The sequence below is a fragment of the Labeo rohita genome, chromosome 11 (assembly GCF_022985175.1).
Source record: "Labeo rohita strain BAU-BD-2019 chromosome 11, IGBB_LRoh.1.0, whole genome shotgun sequence".
NCBI lineage: Eukaryota > Metazoa > Chordata > Actinopteri > Cypriniformes > Cyprinidae > Labeo > Labeo rohita.
This window is the reverse complement of record NC_066879.1, coordinates 10,719,968-10,746,367: the sequence shown is the minus strand read 5'-3', so window position 1 is coordinate 10,746,367 and position 26,400 is coordinate 10,719,968. Positions and strand designations below refer to the sequence as shown.

The 26,400-nt window shown below is 39.5% G+C and overlaps 1 protein-coding gene across 1 annotated transcript in view; it reads right to left on the bottom strand.

Annotated features, from left to right (window-relative positions):
• Positions 1–15,686: 15,686 nt before the first annotated feature.
• The window catches only part of poc1a (POC1 centriolar protein A), an 82,834-nt gene continuing 72,120 nt past the window's right edge, over positions 15,687–26,400 (bottom strand). Inside the window, exon 11 of the mRNA XM_051123009.1 lies at positions 15,687–16,288. Coding sequence (XP_050978966.1) covers positions 16,196–16,288 — 93 coding nt within the window. The 3' untranslated portion in view covers positions 15,687–16,195. The remainder of the gene's footprint in view (positions 16,289–26,400) is intronic.

The following is a 26,400-nucleotide window of genomic DNA, read 5'->3' as shown; positions in this document are numbered from 1 at the left end:
AGCGCCTTTTATTTTCCCTCCTAAAATAATAGAGTAGTCATCGCAGATATTCTGTAGAGAAGATGTAAAATTCATGTGTTCGATAAACTAATTCTTTTTCCTCAGGGAAAACAAACCAATATTTCCAAGCACAGGTAGGCTACGTAAAATGACGTTGTGAATATGCTGTACTTTCTTAAAGGGTTAGTTCTCTCAAAAATTCTGTCAACAATTACTCATTCTCATGTCCTTTCAAAACTCATAAGACTTTTGTTCATGGACTAAAGAAAAATGAATATAAAATTTCTGTCGCTATATTGAAAGTGCAACCAAAACGTATGTTTTTAAAGACATGGCAAAAGTGCTGAAGAGACATGATGGCTTTATATGAATAAATAAATATTATTTTTGAATCAGCTCAACAATTGAAAGGAACAGTTAAAAACATTAGAGTATAGATCTTAGTCAGGTTAGACACCATTTCAAATTTACAGCGGATGAAACCAAGGCTGTGAGGGACAAACGTTCAGCTTTCACAATGACGTGCTGTATAAAGGTCCTACAGTCTTTTGGAAAAGACTGTAGGACCTTTTGGAAAGATGTTTTGTCAGCTGAACAGTCAATGTGTTACTAAACAATAGTATAGTCTATTGACCCCACTGTACTTCAGTCCCTCACAACCTCGTTTTCATTCCTGTCAGAAATGAAACACGGCGGTACCCTGAAGAAGGTCTGTTACAACATCTGTGACTCACTGCTTCATTTTCATTTGTTAAAAAAAGAGAAAAAATAGGGAGCCTGAAAAATGAGAGGGATCAGTAACGTCATTTGAAAAGGAAAATCATTTCACAGGTGGAGCAAGATATTACATTCTGAAATATGAAGACACATCTGGAATAAAGACAATATAACAATAAAGTAAACAGGGTGTATTGTGCACGGACCATTTCATGTTGACAGTTTAATATTTAATCCAATGTTTTTAGTATTGATGAACGATGCGTCTGTGCTTGAGCTGACAGAGTGCGCTGGCCCTTTAAGGCCTACAGCTCTGCCTTGGAGCAGTATTTCAGTGAGTGTGGATTGTGAATGGATCAACCTCAGTTTAAAAGTTAATCTCATTAACTATCAACTCCCTTTTATACATCCAACCATGAAAGGTCTGATTCTTATTCTTGAACACTGCTGCGTAACACCTGATGGTTAAAATATGAGCATAAGTGATAGAGCAATTTGACACTGTGTTAATTCATAACATATGAGAGAGAGGACTGAAATAGTGCAGCTCTCCAGGAATAAGGCCAGCGTTTCAATCATGTGAATGAAGCTCGGAACTAACGAGATTCACATTACCTGTAACGCTAAATGCTCATAACAGCAGGAACGCAGCATCAATTCGGCAAAAAAGAAGGAACGTTTGATTTCAGCACAGAGGCATGATGGGAGTAGTGAGATGCCCAGGCCGAACACAATGGCCTTTTATGCATCCAGATGAGTTGTAGTTCCTCCAAACTGTCAGCTCCTTGTGTCTCCATCCTCTCATCCTAAAGGCCTCTCCACACAAAATGAAGAGACAGGCCTCTCGCTGAGAACAGAGCTTCTCGTATAGGAGGCGAGCGTGCAAAATACAAAACAAGGGCTCAGAATGTTTCCGTTGGGCTATTTTTATCTAATTTATGACAAGACACCACAGATGAGTGTGGTAAACATTTTAACTGATATCACCGTACCTCCCTAACTGGGTAATCACAGCACATTAAGATAACTGTTATGTATCACAAGGTTTCTGAAATTTAGTTTACACATACACTACCAGTCAAAAGTTTTTGAACAGTAAGAGTATTAATCTTTTTTAAAGAATTCTCTTCACCAAGCCTGCGTTTATTTGATCTAAAATACATCAAAAGGAGTAATATTGTGAAATATGTTTACTATTTAAATTTGACTATTTTTACTATTAAATATATTTAAAATATATTTTGAAATGTAGTTTATTCCTGTGATCAAAGCTAAATTATCAGCGTCATTACTCCAGTCTTCAGTGTCACATGATCCCTCAAAAGCAATCATAGAAATTAATACTTTTATTTAGCAATGATGCTTTAAGTTGATCAAAAGTGCAATAAAGTAGACAAATGTGTATTTTGGTGTTTTCTTTCCACTAGTCTAAAAGAAGACGTGTTATAGAAACAAAACAGACCTCGAAATTGATCAGTGCATGAAAAAAAGAATGGTTTTGCCTGTGGTGTTTTGCCCTAATGCAAACTTTTACATTATATTATCTGTATTCAATTTCAAAATTAATGTGAATTTCATGGTCATGATTTGATTTGATCCTTAGAGCATCTTGTTCTTCAATAGAAGAGCATCTGACCATCTGTACAGAGAGTTATATGATCAATGACACATTTAAGTACATTTGATTATTCTCCAAAAATGATGACGCGGCGTTTAAACTTGTGTTCATATTGTGTTATCAGACTCAATGATTTGACATGATGAAAGTGAGGTTTCAAGAAGAATGAGCATCTTTTCTGGCTTATGGGAATCATGTTGCCTTTGCGCTTCTGTCCGACGCTTGTAAGAGCAAAGGATGATGGGCAGGAAACCACATTTAGCTTTAATTTCCTGCCGGATTCGAGTTCCTGCCAACTGTACAGCCAGTTAAATGTGCATCCCTACCAGACGGGGACAAATACATGAGTGCTTCACCAGCCCGTACACCTACACACACGTGTGTGCTCTTCAGAGCTGAGAGCCTCATGCTTCTGCTCAGATGATGAAGCCACCGTTTGAACAACTCCAACAAAGTGCTCTACGCTGCAGAGCATTAGAACCGCTCTTGAATGTTAATGTCATTTGTGAAGGTGAGTACTGTAGCTGATGGCTCGGATGAAGTGGCGTTTTGTAATCCGGCAGAAGTGAGTGACACTGACCCCGGCTACGGTTTCCATGCGGCCCGCTGCAGCGCTAATCCACCCTCACAGCGTTGACTCCCACGCTTTGACTGGCATTTCCTCCCCTCCATTTCAGCCTGGAAAATCCATTAATGCAACCCCAGTGCTCCTGGAGCAGCCCGTCACAGCCGTCAATGATACAACACTAGAGAAGGTGATACAGGACTGAAGTAAGGATTCTGAGCCATAAACCTGATGTTCATCTGCGCTTTGATCTCAAAAGCAATTGCTCATAAAAGTAGTATATGGCAGGTACATCAGAGACCGTTTTGTTGCTGTACTTTGTTCAGCTGTTTATGAAACAAAGTCTCTCTTTAACACAGGTGTGATGTGTTGGTGAGATCTTTGCTCTCTGAGCGGTGGAGTCCTGAGAGAAATCCAGCAAACAGTTAATAGTCTGGGATTTCGGAGGTGGATAATCCTGAAATGTGGTAAGGTAAAGTTCTGGTCCAGTGCTGTGATTCAGTCTGATTACTAGTTTTGGAAAATTCTTTTGTGTCTGTACCACCTATTGTAATGTGAAACGTGTAACCCAGTGTACAACTGTGTTTTTGGCATAGTGACTATAGTGACATGCACCTATCAGCTAGTATCAGTTATCCGGCCAGCAGATGACAAAACACGCCACAAGACGAGGAAGGCCTAAGGAAAGCCAATATAAGATTCACAGCCTATTCACATGGGCCGCTGGAGAGGGAGTGTTTTTTACCACAGTCATCCAGCTGTATCGGACTCAGTGTCTGCACTCCTATAGCCAATCACTGCATGCCTTTCAGTTCATCTGCATGAAGTTAATCACTGCTCAGCTTTGTCACATCGCCAGCGTTCATTGAAGATGAATGACTGTAGTTCTGTTAAAGGGGTCATCGGATGCCCATTTTCCACAAGTTGGTATGATTCTTTAGGTTCTTAAAGGAAAAGTTCCACAACAAAAGTTTACAGATAATGTACTCACTCCTTGTCCTTCAAGATGTTCATGTCTTTCATTTTCCAGTCGTAAAGAAATTATGTTTTTTGAGGAAAACATTTCAGGATTTTTCTCCATATAATTGACTGATATGGTGCCCTGAGTTTGAACTTCCAAAATGCAGTTTAAATACGGCTTCAAACAATCCCAAATGCGGTTGTTAACAATCCTAGCTGAGGAAAAAGGGTCTTATTTAGCGAAATTATTGGTTATTTTCATTTAAAAAAAAAATACAATTTAAATACTTTTAATCTCAAAAGCTCGTCTTGTCTTGCTCTGCCTGAACTCTGTGTATTCTGGTTCAAGTTAGGGTATGTCGAAAACCCTTAACTTCAAAAATCATTTCAAAATCATCCTACATCGCTCAAGAAGTACGACCCAGTCTTTGCAAAGTGAACATGCAAAGAAGATCAAACACCCTTAACAAAACAGGTAAAACAGCGATATAGGACGATTTTGAAGTTGAGTTCAGGCAGAGTAAGACAAGACGAGAGTTTGACATTAAAAAGTATATAAATTGGATTATTTTTATCAAAATAACCAATCGTTTCGCTAGATAAGACCCTTATTCCTCAGCTGGGATCATTTACAACTGCATTTGGGATCGTTTGAAGCTGCATTTAAACTGCATTTTGGAAGTTCAAACTCGGGGCACCATAGAAGTCCACTATATGGAGAAAAATGCTGAAATGTTTTCCTCAAAAAAACAATTTCTTTACGACTGAAGAAAGAAAGACATGAACATCTTGGATGACAAGGGGATGAGTACATTATCTGTCAATTTTTTATTATTACATCCAACAACAGAACATCTCAATCGTTTAGGAGCCGTTCTTGTCTTGCTGCACCGACGTCAAAACAATGGCGGTCGGACTGTTTACAGCTCACTCAGGGCGGGTCTAAGGTAAGACGGCCGTATCAATGAACTATCGTGGTAGCGGCCTTGGTCGGTATGACTTCACATAGACAAGATGCTGAAAATGGCTTGATTTGAAAAATGGGATATTACTTATAAAGACTGGGTAGATTTTTATCATTACAGGGTGGGTGTGTACACACACTGCCAACACACATTTATGTTCAAACAACATGTAAAAGTAAATTTTGCATCCGATGACCTCTTTAATGCACTGTAAACACACTAAAGCTAAAACACAGAGTCACCAAAGTGTGCTTGTAGGGCTACGTCTACATTAATCCGGATACATTTGAGTTTTCGTTTTAAAACGCTCTCCATCCACATTAGCGTTTCAGGCGTTTTCCAAAAGTTTTTCATCCACACTGAAATGTAGAAACGTTAAATTCGCCATACTGCGCATGCGTAACAACTCACTGAGATGATACAGACGGAAAAGAGAGCAATTCTTGGCAGGATGATTTTATTTACGAAAATCTCATCATTCACTAACGCGTCCATGTCACGCGCTCTCATGTTTGATCTAAAAAGCAGCTGCCCTCACGTTTAGCTGCAGGAGTCAGGATAGCAACTGTGAGTACATTTTCTGTCATCTTTTTAGGACTGTAATATGAAGAGTGTACAAAATCTTTAGCAGCAGTGTAAAAAAGTGAATAGCACATAACAGCCACAATTACTGGTATAAACATGGATATCTATTGGTACAATATGCGTCATCGTTTTCAAAAGCCTCCGTTTTCACAGTCCACACTGCAACGCGAAAACGGCATTTTCAAATTTATCCGCTTTGGAGAGCGTTTTCAAAAAGCTCTGTTTTCCTTGACAAAAAATGCAGTCTCAGTGTGGATGGAAGGCCAAAACAGAGAGAAAAAGATGCGTTTTCAAACAAAAACGCATTAGTGTGGACATGGCCTAGGTGATCTGTTGTGTAATATCACACGTTTTGGCTACCTGTCGCTTATCAGTGTTGTGGGAAATCATACCTGTGTGCCAATCGGAGGAGCTGCCCTTCTTGTTAGCTGATCAGAAAATCAGCCAATAAGCTATTCTCCCTGACTGCCAATTATTTTGACCTAAAAATGTAAATTCACTCTACGTCATCATTTTAACCTGTATGACTGACTTCTGTGGAACGCAAAAGAAGACATTTAGAATAATATGCTGGTTGCTTTTTTCCATCCAGTTACATTGTTCAGGATCAGTGAATGAGGACTGAGACTTTCAGGCTTCAAAAGCACCTTAGTTCTTATGATCTATTTTTAAAACATGCCTTATTAAACAGGGTTATGGTAGCTAACTAAAACCCAAATTAAAACCATGAAAAAAAAGTTACTTGAAATAAATGTTTGACTTGATAAAAGTTTAACTTGATGTATTACAAAAAACTAAAACTGAAATTAAAAATGAATAAAAACTATAAACATATAGAATAAAGTCTGAATATATAGTTATAAAGCAGAATATATAAATGTAAATCAGAAGTATTCATACCCTTTTCTGGGACACTTGAAATGTAGCTCAGGAGCATTCATATCGCTTGTAGATGTTACTACACTTTGAGAGTTAAACTGCAAATTCATTTAAATGAGTAGGATTTGGAAAGGCACACACCTCTCAGAAAAGATCTAACAGCTGAAAATGAATATCGGAGCAAAAAAACAAGCCCTGAGGTCAAAATAACTGCATGTAGAGCTCAGAAACTGGCTTGCGTCAAGGCACAGATCTAGGTAAGAGTTCAGAAAAAAATTCAGTTGCATTGAAGGTTCAGAGAAGCATGTAGCTTTCATTATCCATAATGGAAGACGCTTGGAACAACTAGGATTCTTCGGAGAGCTGGCCTCATGACCAAACTGAACAACTGATGGAGAAGGGGCTTGGTTATACTGGTGACCAAGAAGCTGATGGTGACTCTAGTTCCATGATCATATATGCAGATTGAAGAAACTTACAGAAGGGCAAACATCACTGCAACACTCCACCAATCCGGTCTTTTTGAACTTGAAGATCAAGGAAAATTGTACTTAATTTGTTTTCTTAATTTGTTTTCTTGGAAACATGCAAGTATCTTCTGTTGCTTCCGAAGGGCTATACTTTATTTGGGGGGGCATTGTGCATTGTGTTTCCTTCTGAAGCATCAGTGAATGTTTGAACCTTTTTTTTTTTTTTTAAATTAATAAATCAAAAAAAGTTGTTGATCATTCAGGTAAACACACTGTATTAAAAAACCAAGGGTTCCCAAATTTTTGACGTTTATACTTACTACTGGGTAAGTAAGTGGCATAGGCCACCAACAAGAGTTTTCCAGGCATCCCGGTCCTGGGCCAGTCTTTCCAACTGTCCCCAAGTGCAGCCTGTATTCCTGACATCGGCTTCCAGGTCTCGGCGCCAACTGTTTTGAGGTCTGCCCCTCTTTCTTTTCCCTTGGGGGTTCCATGTCAAGGCTTGCCTAGTGATGTTGGAAGCCGGTTTACGGAAAGTGGGTCCTAACCATCTCCAGCGACGTTGGATTATCTCTTCATCTGCTGGGTTTTGGCTTGTGCACTGCCATAGTTCCTGGTTGCCAATGGTATCAGGCCATCTGATCTGGAGAATGCGCTGCAAACATGTGTTGATAAACGTCTGTATCTTTTTGGTGGTGGTTACGGTGATCCTCCAAGTTTCAGAGCCATAGAGCAGAACTGACTTCAGGTTTGTGTTAAACACCCTGATCTTTGTTTTGATGGACAAGTCTCTTGAGCTCCAGATATTCTTTAGTTGGAGAAAAGCTATCCTGGCCTTGCCAATCCTTGCTTTCACATCCCAGAGCCTGTGCTACACGAGCTTTTGTGCTTAAAAAGTATACAAATTTTTATTTTTCTTAAAAAATGACAGATCTTTTCGCTAGATAAGACCCTTCTTCCTCGGCTGGGATCGTTTAGAGCCCTTTGAAGCTGCACTTAAACTGCATTTTGGAAGTTCAAAATCGGGGCACCAATGAAGTCCATTATATAGAGAAAAATGCTGAAATGTTTTCCTCAAAAACCATAAATTCTTTACGACTGAAAACAGAAAGACAGGAACATCTTGGATGACAAGGGGGTGAGTAAATTATTTGTAAATTGGTGATCTGGAAGTGGACTTCTCCTTTAATGAAAACCGTATGCCAATGTATCCTGAATGTGTATCAATGCAAATATTAATTATTAATATCTAATATATTACTGCTGTCCATCACATGCTGCTGTAATATCTCAATAAAATCATTTGTAAACAAATGATGTTGTTGACAGTTTCCCCATCTCTCTCAGCCACGTTGAATTGTGTAGAAAATATAAATATACCTCTATGTATTCATAATTTACATGTATAAATTCAGCTTTATAAATATATTCTGATTTACTGACATATATTCAGGCTTATAACTATATATTCTACATTACATTTATATATTCAGATTTTATACAATTATTTCCTGTTTCCAAAACAAATCGGCAGGTCTGTTTATGAAAGGAGAGAAAAAAAATATTTTTAAAACAAGATTACGGTAAAAACTTAAAAAGCACAAAATGTATCCAGTAAGAAAATAAAGAAAATTATTCATGATTGTTACGCTGTAAAAGTGAGTAGCTGCTAAATACTGTGTTTTTGCTGCATTATAAATACATCTATAACTAACCAGCAAATTTGGAAAATAAAACTGTTGTGGGTTAATTCTTCTGTAAAAACTCTTCATATAAGCAATTTTTAGTCTGCAGAATCATTAAAAGACTGTTTTTCTTTTTTTGTGGGCTGAAGCTGGAAGAGGCACAGGACAAATGAGTGGAAACATCATTCTGCAGCTCTTGCGTGGGCCGCTTTGTGCGGCGGCTCACGGGGGGAAAGGCAAGGCCTGAATTCCCAGACAAACATAAAGCCAATACTCGCGGAGGGAGAGGAAGCAGGAAATGAAGCAGTGCTTGAGGCAGCCCAGCCGGAGCAGCATTAGTGGTCAGGAGGGACATCGCTGCTGCTGCTGCTTTCTGATAAACACCTACCGGCCAACAGTTTAAAAGCTTCTTAAAATAGTCATCTGTGTCATATGGCAGCACAGAACTGAACATTCAGTCTGCCAGAACACAAAACCACCTCACTCGTGCTGCTTTCCACTCGGCACAGAACCCTGTGACGTCATCAAAGATCTACAGCGAAAAATCACTGCTGTCAATCATTCGCTCTGTGTAAACCCCGCCCCTTTCTTACAAACCTCTATGAACTCGCATTCAGATCCGCCTCCGACCAATCAACTGATGTAGACAAACAAGTTCTGCCCTACATTTTTTTTTCAATAACCTCTTAAAGAAATAGCGCACCCAAAAAATGAAAATTTGCACACACAAAAATTGTGTTCACCCTCAGGCCATCCAAGATGTAGATGAGTTTGTTTCTTCATCAGATTTGGAGAAATGTAGCATTCCATCACTTGCTTATCAACAGATGCTCTGCAGTGAATGGGTGCCGTCAGAATGAGAGTCCAAACGGCTGATGAAAATAATCAACAAGTAATCCAAACTACTCCAGTCCATCAGTTAACGTATTGTGAAGTCAAAAGCTGCATGTTAATAAGAAAAAAAGTTTATTATTAAGACGTTTTTAACTTCAAACCATTGCTTCTGTCTAAAATACGGGTCCATAATAATGTTTATTTTTATTGTCTTTAGTGTGAATGTGTCACACCCCTGGACTTTCTAGTTGGTTTCTCCCATCATCTCCCCTGCAGCTCTGTGTGTTTTGGTTTCTCCCTCATTGTCTGCACCTGTGTTTGTAATCAGTCTGTGTATATATAGCGTGTGTTTTCCCTCTTGCTTTGTCGGACGTTGATGTTGTTACTCTGTACTCCTGTGTTTCCCGTTGGTTCCCCTGGATTATTATTAAACTGTTCGTGTTTCTACGTCGTTGTTTTGTCTTGCCTTCTCTGATCGTGACAGAACGTCCGACCGAATACAGTTTTTTTTTTCCGCGTTTTCCCTCGTTTTGTTTACCGTTCCTTTTTCTCAGTCCTTTTGTTTCCGCTGTGTTTTCACTATGAATCCCCTACTGCGTCCGGAATTCATCCTCCTTCATCTTAAGCAGGGGGAGCTTCCGCTCGAGGGGTTTACCGTCTTATTCCAGCTAGTAGCTCACACCACCAGCTACCCGGACGACGCGCTCTGTGCGTTCTATGACGCGAGCCTCAACGCGTCATGCAGAGCGCCGTCGTCCGAGGACGGCCCTCGAGCGGATTTCACCGCGTTTGTGGAGTGGACACTGGCGAGAAACAAACCCTCGTTCTCCGCCTGCTCCATGGAGAATCTCGCTAGTGCCACTCCGGACCCAGAACCCAGCCAGCCACCACCCCGACAGATCTCTCGCTGTCAGCGCGACCAAGGAGCCATCGCTAACTGGAGCGACAGAGCAAGCGATCACCGCGGAAGAGAGGAATGTACATCTGACCAGGTGCGAGAGCCGGCCACAATGCCTGCGACGGTCGGAGTATCAGTGGGGCATGAGGATGCTGAGGACAGCACAACCCACTGCACTGCCGCTGAGGGTGAGCTAAATATGGACATGGGTCATAATGTTATGGACTTGAATATTGAACTGTCAGCCTGTTCGGATTTCCCACCCACCCTCCCTCAGTCACCTCTGCTTCCTGTCAGCACCTCTGCTCACCTTCAGCTTACCATCTGTGCGGTGGGTTCGCCGCGGGTCTGCCAGTCTCCATTGGTGTCATGGTTGGAGGATCCCTCATTGTCGCCTCCAGCCTCAGAGTCCTGGACTCCGCCTCGGCCCTCCGACCCTGCGGCTCCACCCCGGCTCTCAGCTCCCTAGTCTCCACCGTCGCCCGTCGGTCCACCAGCTCCACCGGGCTCCATCGTCCCTCCAGCTCCGCCCTGGTCAGTCGTCGCCCCACCTTCGCCTCTGGACTATACTCCTCCGGCTGCGCCTCGTCGCTCCGTCCCACCAGCTCTGTGGACCTCCTCCCTCCCGCGGGCACAGCCTCGGTCCTCTATCGCTCCGGCTCCGCCGCAGACCTCCGGATCTCCGTCTCCGCCTTGGTCGCCAGAGCCTTGGGCTCCGCCTGGGACCTCCGGATCCTTGGTGTCGCCAAGGATCATCGGCTCTCCGTCTCCGCCTCGGGCTCTACCACCACCTGCTCCGCCTCCGTCGGTCGGCCCCATGGAGTCGTCAGCCTTTCCTCCACCATGGCTCCTCCCTCCATCGGCTCCACCGTGGGATTCCATCTTGGCTGCGGTCTGGGTTTCACCTGGCTCCTCCTGCTCCAGCCCCTTCCGGTCACCTCCTTGGCTTCTCCCTCCGTCATCACCTCCATGGACAATTCGCCATCACCCTGGACTCCATCTTTTGCCCTCCTCCCTGGAGTCCGTCCTCCGCCGAAGCCCCCTCCTAAGACTTTGTACATTTTGTTTTCCTTGTTTGTCGGCGCGAGGACGCGCCTTCCGGGAGGGGGAGGTAATGTCACACCCCTGGACTTTCTAGTTGGTTTCTCCCATCATCTCCCCTGCAGCTCTGTGTGTTTTGGTTTCTCCCTCATTGTCTGCACCTGTGTTTGTAATCATCTGTGTATATATAGCGTGTGTTTTCCCTCTTGCCCTGTCGGACATTGATGTTGTTACTCTGTACTCCTGTGTTTCCCGTTGGTTCCCCTGGATTATTATTAAACTGTTCGTGTTTCTACGTCGTTGTTTTGTCTTGCCTTCTCTGATCGTGACAGAATGGTCCTTCATAGATATACGTCACAATATACACATTATATCATGACTTTAAAACCGTTAGGTTTCTGTTGTATCTTGACATTATTCTGTTGCTATTTGCCCGTCCTCTGCTTTTTTGTCCTTTTCTCAAACTCTTGTGAGGGTAAAATGTGTTTTTTTTTTTCTTTTCAGTGCTGTAACAGACTAGCCACAGAGAGTAACTAATTAAATAAATGCATACTGTGTAAAAAATAAAAAACACAATTTGTTGAGTCAGCTTAAAATAATTTGTTACCATGCTGCCTTAAAATTTTAAGTTCAGTCAACTAAAATAAGTTTAGTCAACTTGAAATGTTAAGTTGTACTAAGTAACAACTTAGATGTTTTTGTTTGCTAAACTTAACAGATGGGTAAGTAACCCAGCTGCCTTAAAATTTTAAGTTGATTCAACTCAAATATCTAAGTTGTTACTTAGTATAATTTAACATTTCAAGTTGAATAAACTTTTTTTGAGTTGACTGAACTTAAAATTTTAAGGCAGCCAGGTTACAAATTATTTTAAGTTGACTCAACAAATTGTTTTTTTACAGTGTACACTACCAGTCAAAAGTTTTTAAACAGTACGATTTTTAATGTTTTTTTAAAGAAGTCTCTTCTGCTCACCAAGCCTGCATTTATTTAATCCAAAGTGCAGCAAAAACAGTGAAATTGTATATTTTTTACCATTTAAAAGAACTGTTTTCTATTTGAATATATTTTAAAATGTAATTTATTCCTGTGATTTCAAAACTGAATTTTTAGCATCATTCAGTCAAATGATGAATTTCACAATATTACTGCTTTTTCTGTGTTTTGGATCAAATAAATGCAGGCTTGGTGAGCAGAAGACAATTCTTTAAAAAAAACATTAAAAATCTTACTGCTCAAAAACTTTTGACCGGTAGTGTATATACATACATACATACATACATACATAAAAATAACAACCAGAAACAACCTTGAACAGATTTAATGTGAAACTCAACTAGACAAAGAAAGTTTTCTTGGATGAGTCATACGTTCTCATGCATTTCATATTTTAGTGTTTCACAAGTTAAAACAAATGTTTTCTGTTTAAACCTGATTCTTCAGTGTTTTTCAAAATGTTGATTTTTTGGCAAATTGCATGAAAACCAATGGGGGTCAATTTGACCCGCAACAAAAGTCATACATTTTGTACAGTTTTTCAATCTGAGTTGAAACTTGGCATTCACATTCATGACCCTAAGTGAAATATATTCACAAAGTTTCAAGAAGAGATATATAGTTTAGTAGAGCGTGGGTCAAATTGACCCCAACAAACAGGAGGTTGGGAAAAAAGCACATTTTACACAATAACCTCCACATCCTCAAAGAAAGTCAGCAAAGAAAGATGGTTTCCATTTCAAATACTATCAGGCGCATTGGAAGCTGTGAAAGCAGACAGAAGGCTGTGCTGTGGAGGCTGCAGCATGACGCTGAACTCTGACACATCACGCTCCTCCGACAGCGGCGGCGACGCACAGCGGATCAGTGGAAAACACATCCAGATGTGATCTCCATAAAGAGCCAAAGAGAGGGAGAAAAATGAGGCTGACTAATTCTTCCCCGGCCCCGCGGGCCACACATGTGCAGCATGAGGCAGAGTAAAGCTCAACTTCTCTTTTCTCGCTAAACAAACACACACTGAATGAGGGGAGAGTAACTGCCATTTGTAATTAAAGGCCCTTTATAAGCGTGATCACGCCGGTGGAGCTCTCAAAATCTGGAGGTATGAAACTCAGCTGTCCAGCACAGTCTCCAGATCCAGACAGGAAGGAAAGAGCAGCCGTTTGATTTTTTTTCACGAATGTTACAGGCGCTCAGATGCTTGTGGGTTTGTTCGCCGCTCACCTGAAATACAGTGAACTCTTTCACCTGGAAATGACACGACAGCATATAATGACTACTACATAACAACAACATTACCTATTAGCTGATACTAAAATGTAGTGATATACAGTTGAAGTCAAAAGTTTGCATACACCTTTCAGAATCTGCAAAATGTTAATTATTTTATCAAAATAAGATGGATCATACAAAATGCATTTTTAGAACTGACCTGAATAAGGTATTTCACATAAAAGACATTTACATATAGTCCACAAGAGAAAATATTAGTTAGAATTTATAAAAATGACCCTGCTCAAAAGTTTACATACACTTGATTATTAATATTGTGTTGTTACCTGAATGATCCACAGCTGTGTGTTTTATTTTATTTTTTGGTTTAGTGATAGTTGTTCCCGAGTCCCTTGTTTGTCCTAAACAGTTAAACGGCCCTCTTTTCTTCAGAAAAATCCTTCAGGTCCCACAAATTCTGTGGTTTTTCAACATTTTTTGTATATTCGAACCCTTTCCAACAATGACTGTATGATTTTGAGATCCATCTTTTCACACCGAGGACAACTGAGGGACTCTCACTGATGCTCAAGAACAAAAAATGATGCATTAAAGGAACACTCCACTTTTTTTGAAAATAGGCTCGTTGTCCAACTCCCCCAGAGTTAAACAGTTGAGTTTTTCCCGTTTTTGAATCCATTCAGCCGATCTCCGTGTCAGGTGGTAAGACTTTTAGCATAGCTTAGCACAGACAATTGAATCTGATTAGACCGATAGCTTCTCGCTCAAAAATGACCATATATAATGACAATATTTTTCCTATTTAAAACTTGAATCTTCTGTAGTTACATCGTGTACAAAGACGGACAAAAAATTAAAAGTTGCAATTTTCAAGGTCGATATGGCTAGGAACTATACTCTCATTTCAGCGTAATAATCAAGGAACTTTGCTGCCGTACCATGGGTGCAGCAGGCGCAATGATATTACGCAGCTTGCAAGTTTGTGTAGATGCAGAGTTGCAAGCTGCGTAATATCATTGCGCCTGCTGCACCCATGGTACGGCAGCAAAGTTCCTCGATTACTACGCCGAAATGAGAGTATAGTTCCTAGCCATATTGACCTAGGAAATCGCAACTTTTCATTTTTCGTCTGTCTTTGTACACGATGTAACTACAGAAGAGTCACATTTTAAATAGGAAAAATATCGAAACTCTTTGGTCATTTTTGAGCGAGATGCTAACGGTCTAATCGGATTTAATAATCTATGCTAAGCTATGCTAAAAGTGCTACCGCCAGACCCGGAGATCGGCTAAATGGATTAGTGGAGTGTTCCTTTAAGAGCCAGGGGTGTAAACTTTTGAACAGAATGTGTACATTTTTATTTTGCCTATATATATATATATATATATTTTTTTTTTTTTTAATTTAGCACTGCCCTTCAGAAGCTACAGAAGATACATGTTCCCCGGAAGACAAAATAACTTAAATTTACTCTGATCTTTAATTTCCAAAAGTTTTCACCTCCCGGCTCTTAATGCATCCTGTTTTCTTCTGGAGCATCAGTGAGCATTTGAACCTTTTGTAATAGTTGCGTATGAGTCCCTCAGTGTGAAAAGATCGATCTCAAAATTATGCAGTCATTGTTGGAAAGGGTTCAAATATGCAGAAATGCTGAAAAACCACAGAATCTGTGGGACCTGCATGAAGAATTTTTTCTAAAGGAACAGTGGGCAGTTTAACTGTTTAGAACAAACAAGAAACTTATGAACAACTATCACCAAAAAACAAACAAACAAACAAACAAACAAAAAAAAAAAAAAACAACAACAGTGGTCATTCAGGTACAGCACAATATTAAGAATCAAGTATTTGTAAACTTTTGAACAAGGTCACTTTTATAAATTCAACCATTATTTTCTCTTGTGGACTATATGTACATCTTTTATGTGAAATATCTTATTCAGGTCAGTACTAAATAAAAAATAACATGCATTTTTTATGATCCCTCTTATTTTGGTAAAATAATTAACATTTTGCAGATTCTGCAAGGTGCATGTAAATTTTTGACTTTAACTGTATAGTGATCAGCTGTGTTTCGTATCTATCACTCTTCGGACAGGACTACGTTCACTACACAACTGGACCTCTTGAACCTCGTCGCTTTTTAGACAGTGTTGGTAATCAGTATTCAGGGACCACTGTCAGTTTTATAATTTACAGCAACATACAGAAAGAATAACACAGACAGCACACCATGGTAAACAAACACATTTTACTGGCATGGACAAAAAGTGAAACATCAAAACTAAGGCTTACAAAACAAAAGCTTCATTTGAAATAAGAAGTAGTTAGCTACTCAGAAGATGACAGCAAACGTGAATAAGAAAATGACAACTTGGAAATTTAAAACAGGGCAAACACAAACTGCCTATCAAAAAAGTACAGAAATGAGGCTTCATGTTTTGATTTCTCTTATCAGATTTCAGCCAAGGATGAGTTTCAGTTTGTGGTTTTAGGATGGATTATGGGTAGAGCTGATGCTACGGCCTGCAGCACGTCCACACTCAGCACAATCCTCCATCCTCACACTGCTGTTACTGCAAAAATCTGCATGAGCATCTGCCACCAAATAGTAAAGACTCTCTCTCATTTTATTCATTCTTATCACTGCGGATATTTAACACACGTTTGGACAAGTTTTGAAGATGGTTTGTGAGCTGTAAACTGGTGACAGTGAGGTAGCTGTAGCTCCAGAAGATGGTTGGTTCAGCTTTCAGCTATGGACTGACGTTGCATCTCTATACACTCCTTCAGTTTGTCCTCTGTCAGAGTCAATCGCTGCTCCAAAATGGCCACCGTCTACAAAACAAGATCAGAACAGTCATTAGATTGACCAAAAGTGACCTGAAGTCCAACCTGTCCCTCAATTCCTCAGTGTTAAAAGATCTCAAAATCATACAGTGACTGCTGAAAAAGGTTTAAATATGCAAAAGATGCTGGAAAACTGAAGATTCTGCAGGACCTGGAAGATTTTTCTGAAGAACAGTGCTCAGTTTAACTGTTTAGAACAAACAAGGGACTCATGAACAACCATCACAAAACAAACAAACAAAAAAAAAAAACAGTTGTAGATCATCCAGGCAACCACACACAGTATTAAGAACCAAAGGTTCCCAAACTTTTGCAGGGGGTTATTTTAATAATTTCAGCTATTTTTTTTGTCTTGTGGACTATATGTAAACATCCTTTATGTAAAATATCTTACCCAGGACAGTACTAAATAAAAAATAACATGCATTTTGTATGATCTCTCTTATTTTGTTGAAATTATTCACATTTTCACAGATTATGCAAGGGGTTCCCAAACTTTTGCATAAAACTGTAGTTGACTTCAATGGGAGCCAGCGGGTTGAAGATACAAACTGCAGCTTCAAAACAATCCCAGCCGCGGAATAAGGGTCTAATCTAGAGGAACGAGAGCAGTCAAATGCTCTTTACCAAAAAAAAAAAAAAAAACAACGTCTGATGATTTTGAGTTGGAGGAGAAAATGAGATGGAGTTTTTAGCCCTACCCTACTTTTTTGCACCATAGGTCACAGACGAAGAACTAACCACATGTGACATTTCCAACACGATTAAGTAATGCATGTGAAGGTGCGCATCACAAAGCTAGTGCAAGACGAGCATTTGTGGTTAAAAAGTATATAATGTTTTTGTTCTTTAGAAAATGACTAATCATAAAATTTGAACCCTTTCCAGCAGTGACTGTTAGATAAGACCCTTATTCCTCAGCTGGGATCGTGTAGAGCCCTCTGAAACTGCAATTTGGACCTTCAACCTGTTCTTCAAAATGGTTCTTTTAAGTACTGTTCACATTTAAGGTTCTTTAGGGAACTAAAAATTGTTCTTCTATGGCATCAACACAAAACACTCCTTTGGAGACTTTATTTTAAAGAGTGTAAAAGCATTTAGGATCCATCCTGCTCTGGCCTGTACTGAGCGCCAGTATGGGAAAAAGCGTAAAGGACAAATACAGCCGTTGATGCATTGCTGTGGAGGTGGTCTCGTGCTGACACATACAGTGTGACATCATAATGTGGGGAAGCACAGAGAGAGTCGTTTTTGCAGCTGGATTCAATAAATGAGGAGGAAAGTTTGAGTTCTGTACAGTACAGTATATTTTCATAGTACAAAAAACTCAAAGTCAAACAAGCAAGCAAAATTCAATGCTTTAAATGAGTTTTGTGATGAGGAATCAATTATGTCTTGAGAATGTCAGATGTAAAGTTGATAGCAAATCATAACAATGGGTATTTACATTGTCTTAAAATCCAAGGGGTCCTGAAATATATGTATATAATAAAAAAAATGCATGTGATGAGTCCTTGAGCTAAAGTTTCAAAGCCTCTCAGTACTGAGCTACTCAGATGGATTATGACAGAATGGAAAAAGAACAGTGAAGCACCATAAGGAAGCAAAATAAAGGACGGAGAAAAAGTGAGGGAGGGAAAGACATTCAGATTCAAGCGTGGGAGGGAGTCATAATCTGTCGTCACAAGAATGCATGAATGGCATCTATTTTGGCTGGCCCCAAACAGATGTGCCGTTCTCCTCGTAGACAAACCCGCTGATTATGCGGGGCGGAATACGAGCCCCACTCACACATGGCATGAGGCAGAAACCGAACACCACATCCTCTATGTGGGGCGGAAGCACAGACGGACCCCTCAAGAAAGTGGCCTTCTCTGAGCGTGGCTGGAGAGGAGATGAGGAATGGAGGCAGGATGACTTGTGCCAGGGTCAGCATGGTGTACTGGGCTCACGGAGAAGGTGCGGGTGAGAAACACACTGACCTTAATGTAGTGTGGGGGCTGGGCCATTAACAACAGCACATGCGCGGTGGGAGCGCTGAGAGCGTGTCCTCAAAACAAGCTCCCCGGGAGAGATGAGCAACTATCGCTCAGGCGTTGCTTTCCTTAAAATCAGTCAAAGATAGAAAGCTGGCAGCCCTTGAGGATATTACATTACAGAGAACATTTGTCACAGCTTATTTTAATTTAATGGCATCCAAACCTTAATACAGTATTAATAATATAACCTTGAAATTATGTAACCACTATTACACCAGGGAGGGCAAGATGAATAGATAAAGACTTCAAGGAAAACTCAACTTCCAGAACAACAATTAACCAATAATTTACTAACCCCCTTGTCATCCAAGATGTTCATGTCCTTCTGTCTTCAGTCGTAAAAAAATTGTTTTTTGAGGAAAGCATTTCAGGACTTTTCTGCATATAATGGACTTCTTTAAAAAAACATTAAAAATCGTACTGTTTAAAAACTTTTGACTGGTAGTGTACACTGTAAAAAAACAATTTGTTGAGTCAGCTTAAAATAATTTGTAACCTGGCTGCCTTAAAATTTTAAGTTCAGTCAACTCAAAAAAAGGTCATTCAACTTTGAATGTTAAATTATACTAAGTGACAACTTAGATATTTGAGTTGAATCAACTTAAAATTTGAAGGCAGCTGGGTTACTTACCCATCTGTTAAGTTTAGCAAACACAAACATCTAAGTTGTTACTTAGTACAACTTAACATTTCAAGTTGACTAAACTTATTTTAGTTGACTGAACTTAAAATTTTAAGGCAGAAGGGTAACAAATTATTTTAAGCTGACTCAACAAATAGTGTTTTTTATTTTTTACAGTGTAGGTTCTGTATTGGAATTAGTTAACCTTTTTTGAGTTTTTTAGGTTTCAAGTCATTCATTCATCTTATGGGACGGTCATGTGATACTGATTTTGCTAAAATGAACAAAATGACTTGAAAAAAAGATTTGTTCATTTTGCTGAACGAGACTCAAAGGTCAGAGTCGGTAAAACGATCCGAACTTCCCATCACTACTACAAATCACGTCTAAGTTTATTGTCTGTGTAAGGTAGAGTACGTCGAAAAACTCCATGTTACATCGTTGTACCTTTTTGTTTGTAAACAGCATTTGACTTACTTGCACTTTCTTAGTCTTTGCGCATTTGCTTTGTAAACACTGGGTGTGTGGTTCCACCTACGTTCCGCATGGTCTTTCGACGTGATTCAATAGTACATATCCCAGAGCCTGTTCTACACAAGCTTGTGTGCTTAAAAAGTATACAAATTTTTATTTTCCAAAAAACAATGACCGATCGTTTGGCTACATAAGATCCTTCTTCCTCGGCTGGGATCGCTTAGAGCCCTTTGAAGCTGCATTTAAACTGCATTTTGGAAGTTCAAAATTGGGGCACCAATGAAGGATGAAAAATCCTGGAATGCTTTCCTCAAAAAACATAATTTCTTTACATAATTTATGATAAAATCTTACAGTGACAGTAATCAATTAATTTGTGTCAGTAGTGCACATCAATCATGCTAAATCAAACTAGAATTGATCATTTTCATGTAAAAAGACAACACAAAGGAATGCACAAAACAACTCCATTAGAAATAAGCAGTCGTTCTGACTGTCTCTTGACTTTGAATAAACCAACCTGATCTCACAGCGATTTGTATAATTTGTACAAATTTGTACATTTTGTGAGAAATCGTACGTATTTTACGAGATGGCAAATTGGACTTTGTACGAATGACCACCCCTAAACCTACCCCTCAAAAAAAAAAAAAAATACAAAAATCGAACAAGGTCGTACAAATTTGTACGAATTAGCCACCGCGTAAAAAAATGTACGAATTGGTCGTGAGATAATGTTGGAAAAACTGCCTTTGTTCATGACCACTCCCTCACAGGGCTTTACGCTTACTTTTCTTTTCAGGAGCACTGCTCCTAACTTAAAAAATTTAGGAGCACAGTCAAAAATTTCAGGAGAACTTTCTAATCAAACATTTAAAAATCTGATCAAAAATTAGCCTTTCCATTACAAGGTAATATTTGACTCCTTAAAGTGATTTGCATGGGAGTTTTGTTTTTACCTTTGTAATGGTATATTTCTAACTTTCTAACTTTCTAACTAAAAGTTGGCTATTATGTCAAATTAAAACAATCTATGTGATGCGATCTGGAAAAACCTGTTGGATGTCGCACTGGGACGTTTTCAGCAAATTCGAAAAATAGGTTGAATGTCAATTTTTGGTCAAAATCAGGTTTTCATTAAATTATTATTCTATAACATTTTGTCTATCATCTCTAAAAATCTCTTGGAAAAATTTACAGCGATTTATTGCAGCAAGCAGAAATGACTGTGTCTTTCTCTTATGTTAAGAATGCGCTGCTGATGTTCTTTCCTTTAACAACCCAAAAACAGGTAACCTATCAAAATAAAACACTTAACATTTTTAATAAAGGTGTATCAATGCACATTCTCCACCAGTCCTGTGTAAACTATGGCACGCAAAGATTTTATTCATTTATTTATTTTTTAATATCGTGAGCGCAACAACGCAGTCTGAAGTACTGTAGCTGCTCATTTAAACATTCTTATTCATCTGAGTCTGCTCAATCTTGGTGATGTCAGTGCCCTAAACGACATTATAATGGACTATTTCACATCCAGAGATGAAGGATCGGATAATGAAGTTACTAAAGAGGAGGAGTCCGACGACAGTCTGTTTTATGCAGTGTGCGAACAATTGCACTGCGCTGGCTTTTCTAAATGTAAACTACAAGGTAGGCTGCATTATTCGTGCTATCTAAACATACAAGGGGTGATCAAAAGTTCGAAGACTATGCCCATGATAAACAATGGAAAACAGATGTTAGTCTGTTTGTGTAATGATGCAGAATAGCGCTCCTGACTTGACAGACAGCTCTCATTAAACTTGTGAAAGTGAAAACCATCTCACTTAAAACCTGTTTTCCCTTAAAATTCAATTTTTGAAAATCATAGCTATCAACCAACTTAAGATTGCCATAACTTTTGTTACTATGGACAAAATAAAAACAGTTTTGGAAAGGGCTTTCACATGGTATCAAAACCTTAAAAGGCAAAAATTTACAGTGTTGGGTTTTCCTAGATCGCATCACATTTTGAATATAGAAATATTAAATTATTTAAACGACTGAAAAATACACAAATATGCTGATCGCACTGGTGCTCCTAAATATTTTTTCATAGCCCAGTACTTCACGCAGTACTTTTCAGCCGCAAATGCGATTGAAATGGTCGCAGTGCAGAGCCCTGCTTCAAGACCAAGTTGGCCCGCTTTGGACCAAGGTAATTGGTGGGCTAAAAACCCCTGACTGCTGGCCCCGAGAAAGCCCAGACGAGGCACAATCGGGCCCCATAAATGACAGTGGAATTGCCACCACACTGTAAAAAACATTTTGTTGAGTCAACTTAAAATAATTTGTAACCTGGCTGCCTTAAAATTTTGAGTTCAGTCAACTCAAAAAAAAGTTTATTTAACTTGAAATGTTAAATTATACTAAGTGACAACTTAGATATTTGAGTTGAATCAACTTAAAATTTTAAGGCAGCTGGGTTACCTACCCATCTGTTAAGTTTAGCAAACACAAATATCTAAGTTGTTACTTACAACTTAACATTTCAAGTTGACTAAACTTATTTTAGTTGACTGAACTCAAAATTAAGGCAGCAGGGTAACAAATTATTTTAAGCTGACTCAACTTTATTTTTTACAGTGTAGCCCTGGCACACACTAGTACACTCGCTTTTGACTCAATGGTAGAAACACGGCTAATCAGGGGTGTTTCTTAGGGACACATAAAGGCTAAGTAAACACCACCTTCAAAAAAAAAATTCAAGGATGAAAACATCCAGACTGAAGTGGTGACATGCTCAAGTAACACATCCTTCTAAATCATGGGCATTAATGTGGCAATGCGCCACTTTCTGCTCTACAGGAATACTTTTTTAATAGATGTCAAGCCAAAATAACACATTGGGAACTGATCACTATCTTTGGGTCACAGAGAGAATGGATAGTGTTTGATGGGATTGAGCTCGGGACTCTGTTCAGCCAAATGAAGTTCTTAAACACCCACCTTGACAAACCATTTCTGTATGAGCTTCAGCTTCCTGTTATGCCTGGGAGTACTGTCATAATCAGGAAAGGGCCGTCCTCGAGCTGTCGCCACACATTTACAAAGCACAGAATTGTCTAGAATGTCAAGAAAAACAGTCTCATTTCATTATTATTCTCAGCCAAACATTGGCATGATGCTTTTGGGCAGGTAGTGTTCTTCTTGGCTCCCTCCAAAACCAGATTTGTCCGTCAGACTGCCAGATGGTAAAGTATGATTCATCATTCTAAAAAGCGTGTTCGCACAGCTTCAGAAAGCCACGGGCATGAGCTTACAGAACTCCAGCAAACACTCAACACAGTGCGTGCTGATCTCATTCCTGTGTCTGCACAACCATGGACACGACTTTATCAAGCTTCAGACAAACAATTTGTGTTGACGGTGCTTCCTGAGACAGACTGGATCTCGGCACTGAGCAATGTTTTGAGCGTCTGCTTCACGACTGTTAATGGTGTTGCTCCAAGAAATTTACATTTAGCAACAACATCAATCAGCTGACCACTCTATCAGAACAGACATCTCATGTACAGACTTGTTGGAGAGGTGGCTTCTACAGAGCCAAGATGAACGCCACTTCGGCCATTTCAGTGTCGGAAATGACAGCTGCGAAACTGAAGACTGACATGAGAATTACAATCAAAAGCGGTGGTACAAAAGTACATCAAGTGTTTGGGTGTTCCAGTGGGCACTGCTGGTTTAATCATGTGGAAGTGGAAGCTACATCAAGCCAACCAGACACTGCTGAGAAAAGATCAACCCTTGAAACTCCGCACAAACAAAGGAGCACTTGTTAGTGAAACTACAGAGAGGCCAGTGATCACTTTGAAGGAGTTGCAGAGTTGAGCCGCTGAGAATGAAGTAAAGGTGAATCAGTCAACCACATCAAGAGCTCTGGAGAACACAGAGACACAGAAGAAGTCATTACTCAAACAGACCATCAGCATATCCCACACACTGCATTTGAGATAGTAATGGCAGAGCATCCCCGAAGAACCTTTGAAATACAAAACGGCGAATAAAGAACTGCATTGGAATGTTGCAAAATGGAAACACATCCGTGGAAAATCTTATACAGCACGGGAGGGAGATAAAAAAACACATCCTGGAGGAACCACCACTGTAGTGATTCCATTTTAGAATATATGAAGATACACAAACGTAGGTATGATTTGGGGTAGAGTCGTTCAAGGACAGACCACTTTGAACCGCTGATCGATACGTTTGGGACAAACATTATAACACCCAACAGAAAAACAAACCCCAGCGTTCTGGTTTATTCATTTGAAGAGCTGGATTTAAATTTTGATACATTTCTGAGAACCCGTCTTCCATTGAAAGATCTAACTGCAGACTGAAGCTTTGGCCTGTTTTTATAAAGTCTGAATCAGTACAAGGCAAATCCCTGGAATGCTAATTATGGCTGGAGAGTTATTTCTGATCATTCTTCCACAGCGCTCTCATGTTCAGAGTCTTCCTTCTATCCGTGTTTGAGCAAAGCACTCCTCCTACAAGGACGTGCTTGATGTTCGGCTCTGGGTTAGCGCAACCCAAGGATGACCCCCAGAGTGCATGCGGTTCAGAATGTGGGCGAGACGGGCTGATGCTCAGTAAACAGGCTTCCTGAGCCGCCCCCTGAGGCCTGGGAGGCAGAGCTCGATAACATCTGCTGGTATTTCATGCTAGAGGGAATGGGTTTTGCATTTCCTTCCTCTGCAAGTGTGCTTTTCCGATCAATACGAGCAAGAGCCTATCAGCCCATCTGAAAGCGCTGGGTACACTCTGGTGAAACACAGCGCTGAAGGTCACTGGAGTTGGCGCAGGTAAAATCGTGACAATAATACACTACACAAGACGCATGTTGTTTACAGCAGCAGCATTTGAAATGCTGCTGGTACTGTGTGTGAGCTTTGAATTAATTCCATACTGACAGCGTTTTTTCTTTTTTTTTTCTTTTTTTTTGGTCAACAGTCTTGTTGAATAGGACAAGTGTCTTATTGTAATTGTCCTAACAGGGCTGACAGTATCTGTGTCACAGAAATTGTGTAAGATTTTGTTTTTTAACTCCTTTTTTTTTTATAATTCACTTAACATAGGCCTAAAATCATTTTCATAAACATGGATATAATTGATCAAAAAAGGTTATCTACAACAGTTTACCATTCCAGAATTCAGTAAAAAAAAAAAAATAGTTTCGCTGTAACAGAAACCTCTGTACAGAACAAAACAACAACTGCCTTTTTTCATGTGCTCTGTAAACCCGCATTATGGGCCAATTAAACCCTCTCCAGGTTTGATCCAGCTCTATTTTTGTTTCTCAATTGCCCACATACCCCAGCTATGGCTTTTCAATTCTAAAATGAGTTGTAGACATTAAACTTGTGGCTAACATACCCGCTGAGTGATTGTAATGATGTTTTGGCTCACTGTAATACAATGAACGTTACCAGTTCCCATACTAACATCTGAAATCTGCAGTGGGTGTACGGCTGATACGCAGAGTGTGTGAAACTGTGTATCTTAGCACATTCCCCCGTTTCAAGTTCCAAAGTGAATTATTCATTGGGTCCTTCCAGCAACTGGATCCAGTGTTTTCTTTTAGCCGGCATTTGCAATGTGCATCAGGCCACTACATTAGTCAGTGCACTGCCAAGATTTATATCTCATTTAGGTTTAACATTATGATCAAATGATGGCTAGAGAGATACTGAATGTCATCTAAATGTGCAATTCGTGGAAACACTAGCTGCTGTACTGCAGGGTCAAAATGACAAAAGATTAAAAATTTTGCTTTTAAAGGAGAAGTCCACTTCCAGAACAAAAATTTACAAATAATGAACTCACCCCCTTGTCATCCAAGATGTTCATGTCTGTCTTTCTTCAGTCGTAAAGAAATTATGTTTTTTGAGGAAAACATTTCAGTGTTTTTCTCCATGTAATGGACTGATATGGTGCCCCAAGTTTGAACTTCCAAAATGCAGTTTAAATGCGGCTTCAAACGATCCCAAATGCAGTTGTAAATGATCCTAGCTGAGGAAGAAGGGTCGAAATACCCTATCTAGCGAAACGATTGGTTATTTTCATAAAAATAATCCAATTTATATACTTTTTAATGTCATTTTGTCTTGCTTTTCCCGACCTCTTTTTTTTTTTTTTTTTTTTTGAAAAACTCCCATCTCATATTCTCCCTCAACTTCAAAATTGTCCTATATCGCTGTTTGTTATTTTGGAAGTGGACTTCTCCTTTAAGAATCTTTAAACAATGTAAGGAGAAAAACAATGCTGTACAGCAGAAAAACTGAGCCCATGTGAACTATCATTGCATGCATAAACGTGTGCATATGGGGGTCCTGTCATCCATTTACTTATTATTGTATTTTTTCCCAGAGGTCCAAAAGTACAGTAAATAGTTGTGTCCAAAATCATCCACTCATTCACTAATTCCTATATAGTAAATGGCAGTTTAGTGCACAGTTTCTCCCAGCTCGTCGGTTCTCCACATTGGATATTGTAAAATAGTGCTTCAGCAAGTGTGCATCGGTTGTACACTCTAAATCAGAGTGCACTGTGGGTATAAAGTAGTAAGCGAATGTAGGGAATAAAGTCGTTCATTTAGAAGTGCACTATACAGAGGACAGGGAGGGGTTTCGGACACAGCTACATTTTACATTTTAGTTTTTCATGATCATTTTCCACCTTTTTCTGACCTTTAACATTAAGTACAGAACTAGTCTGTGCAACGTCAGACAAATAGGAAAAGTCATGTAAGTCAAGATTTATAGTTGTATGTGAAAGTTTGGGAACCCCTTGCAGAATCTGTGAAAATGTGAATAATTTTAACAAAATAAGAGAGATTATACAAAATGCATGTTATTTTTTTTAGTACTGTCCTGAGTAAGCTATTTTATGTAGAAGAGGTTTACATATAGTTCACAAGA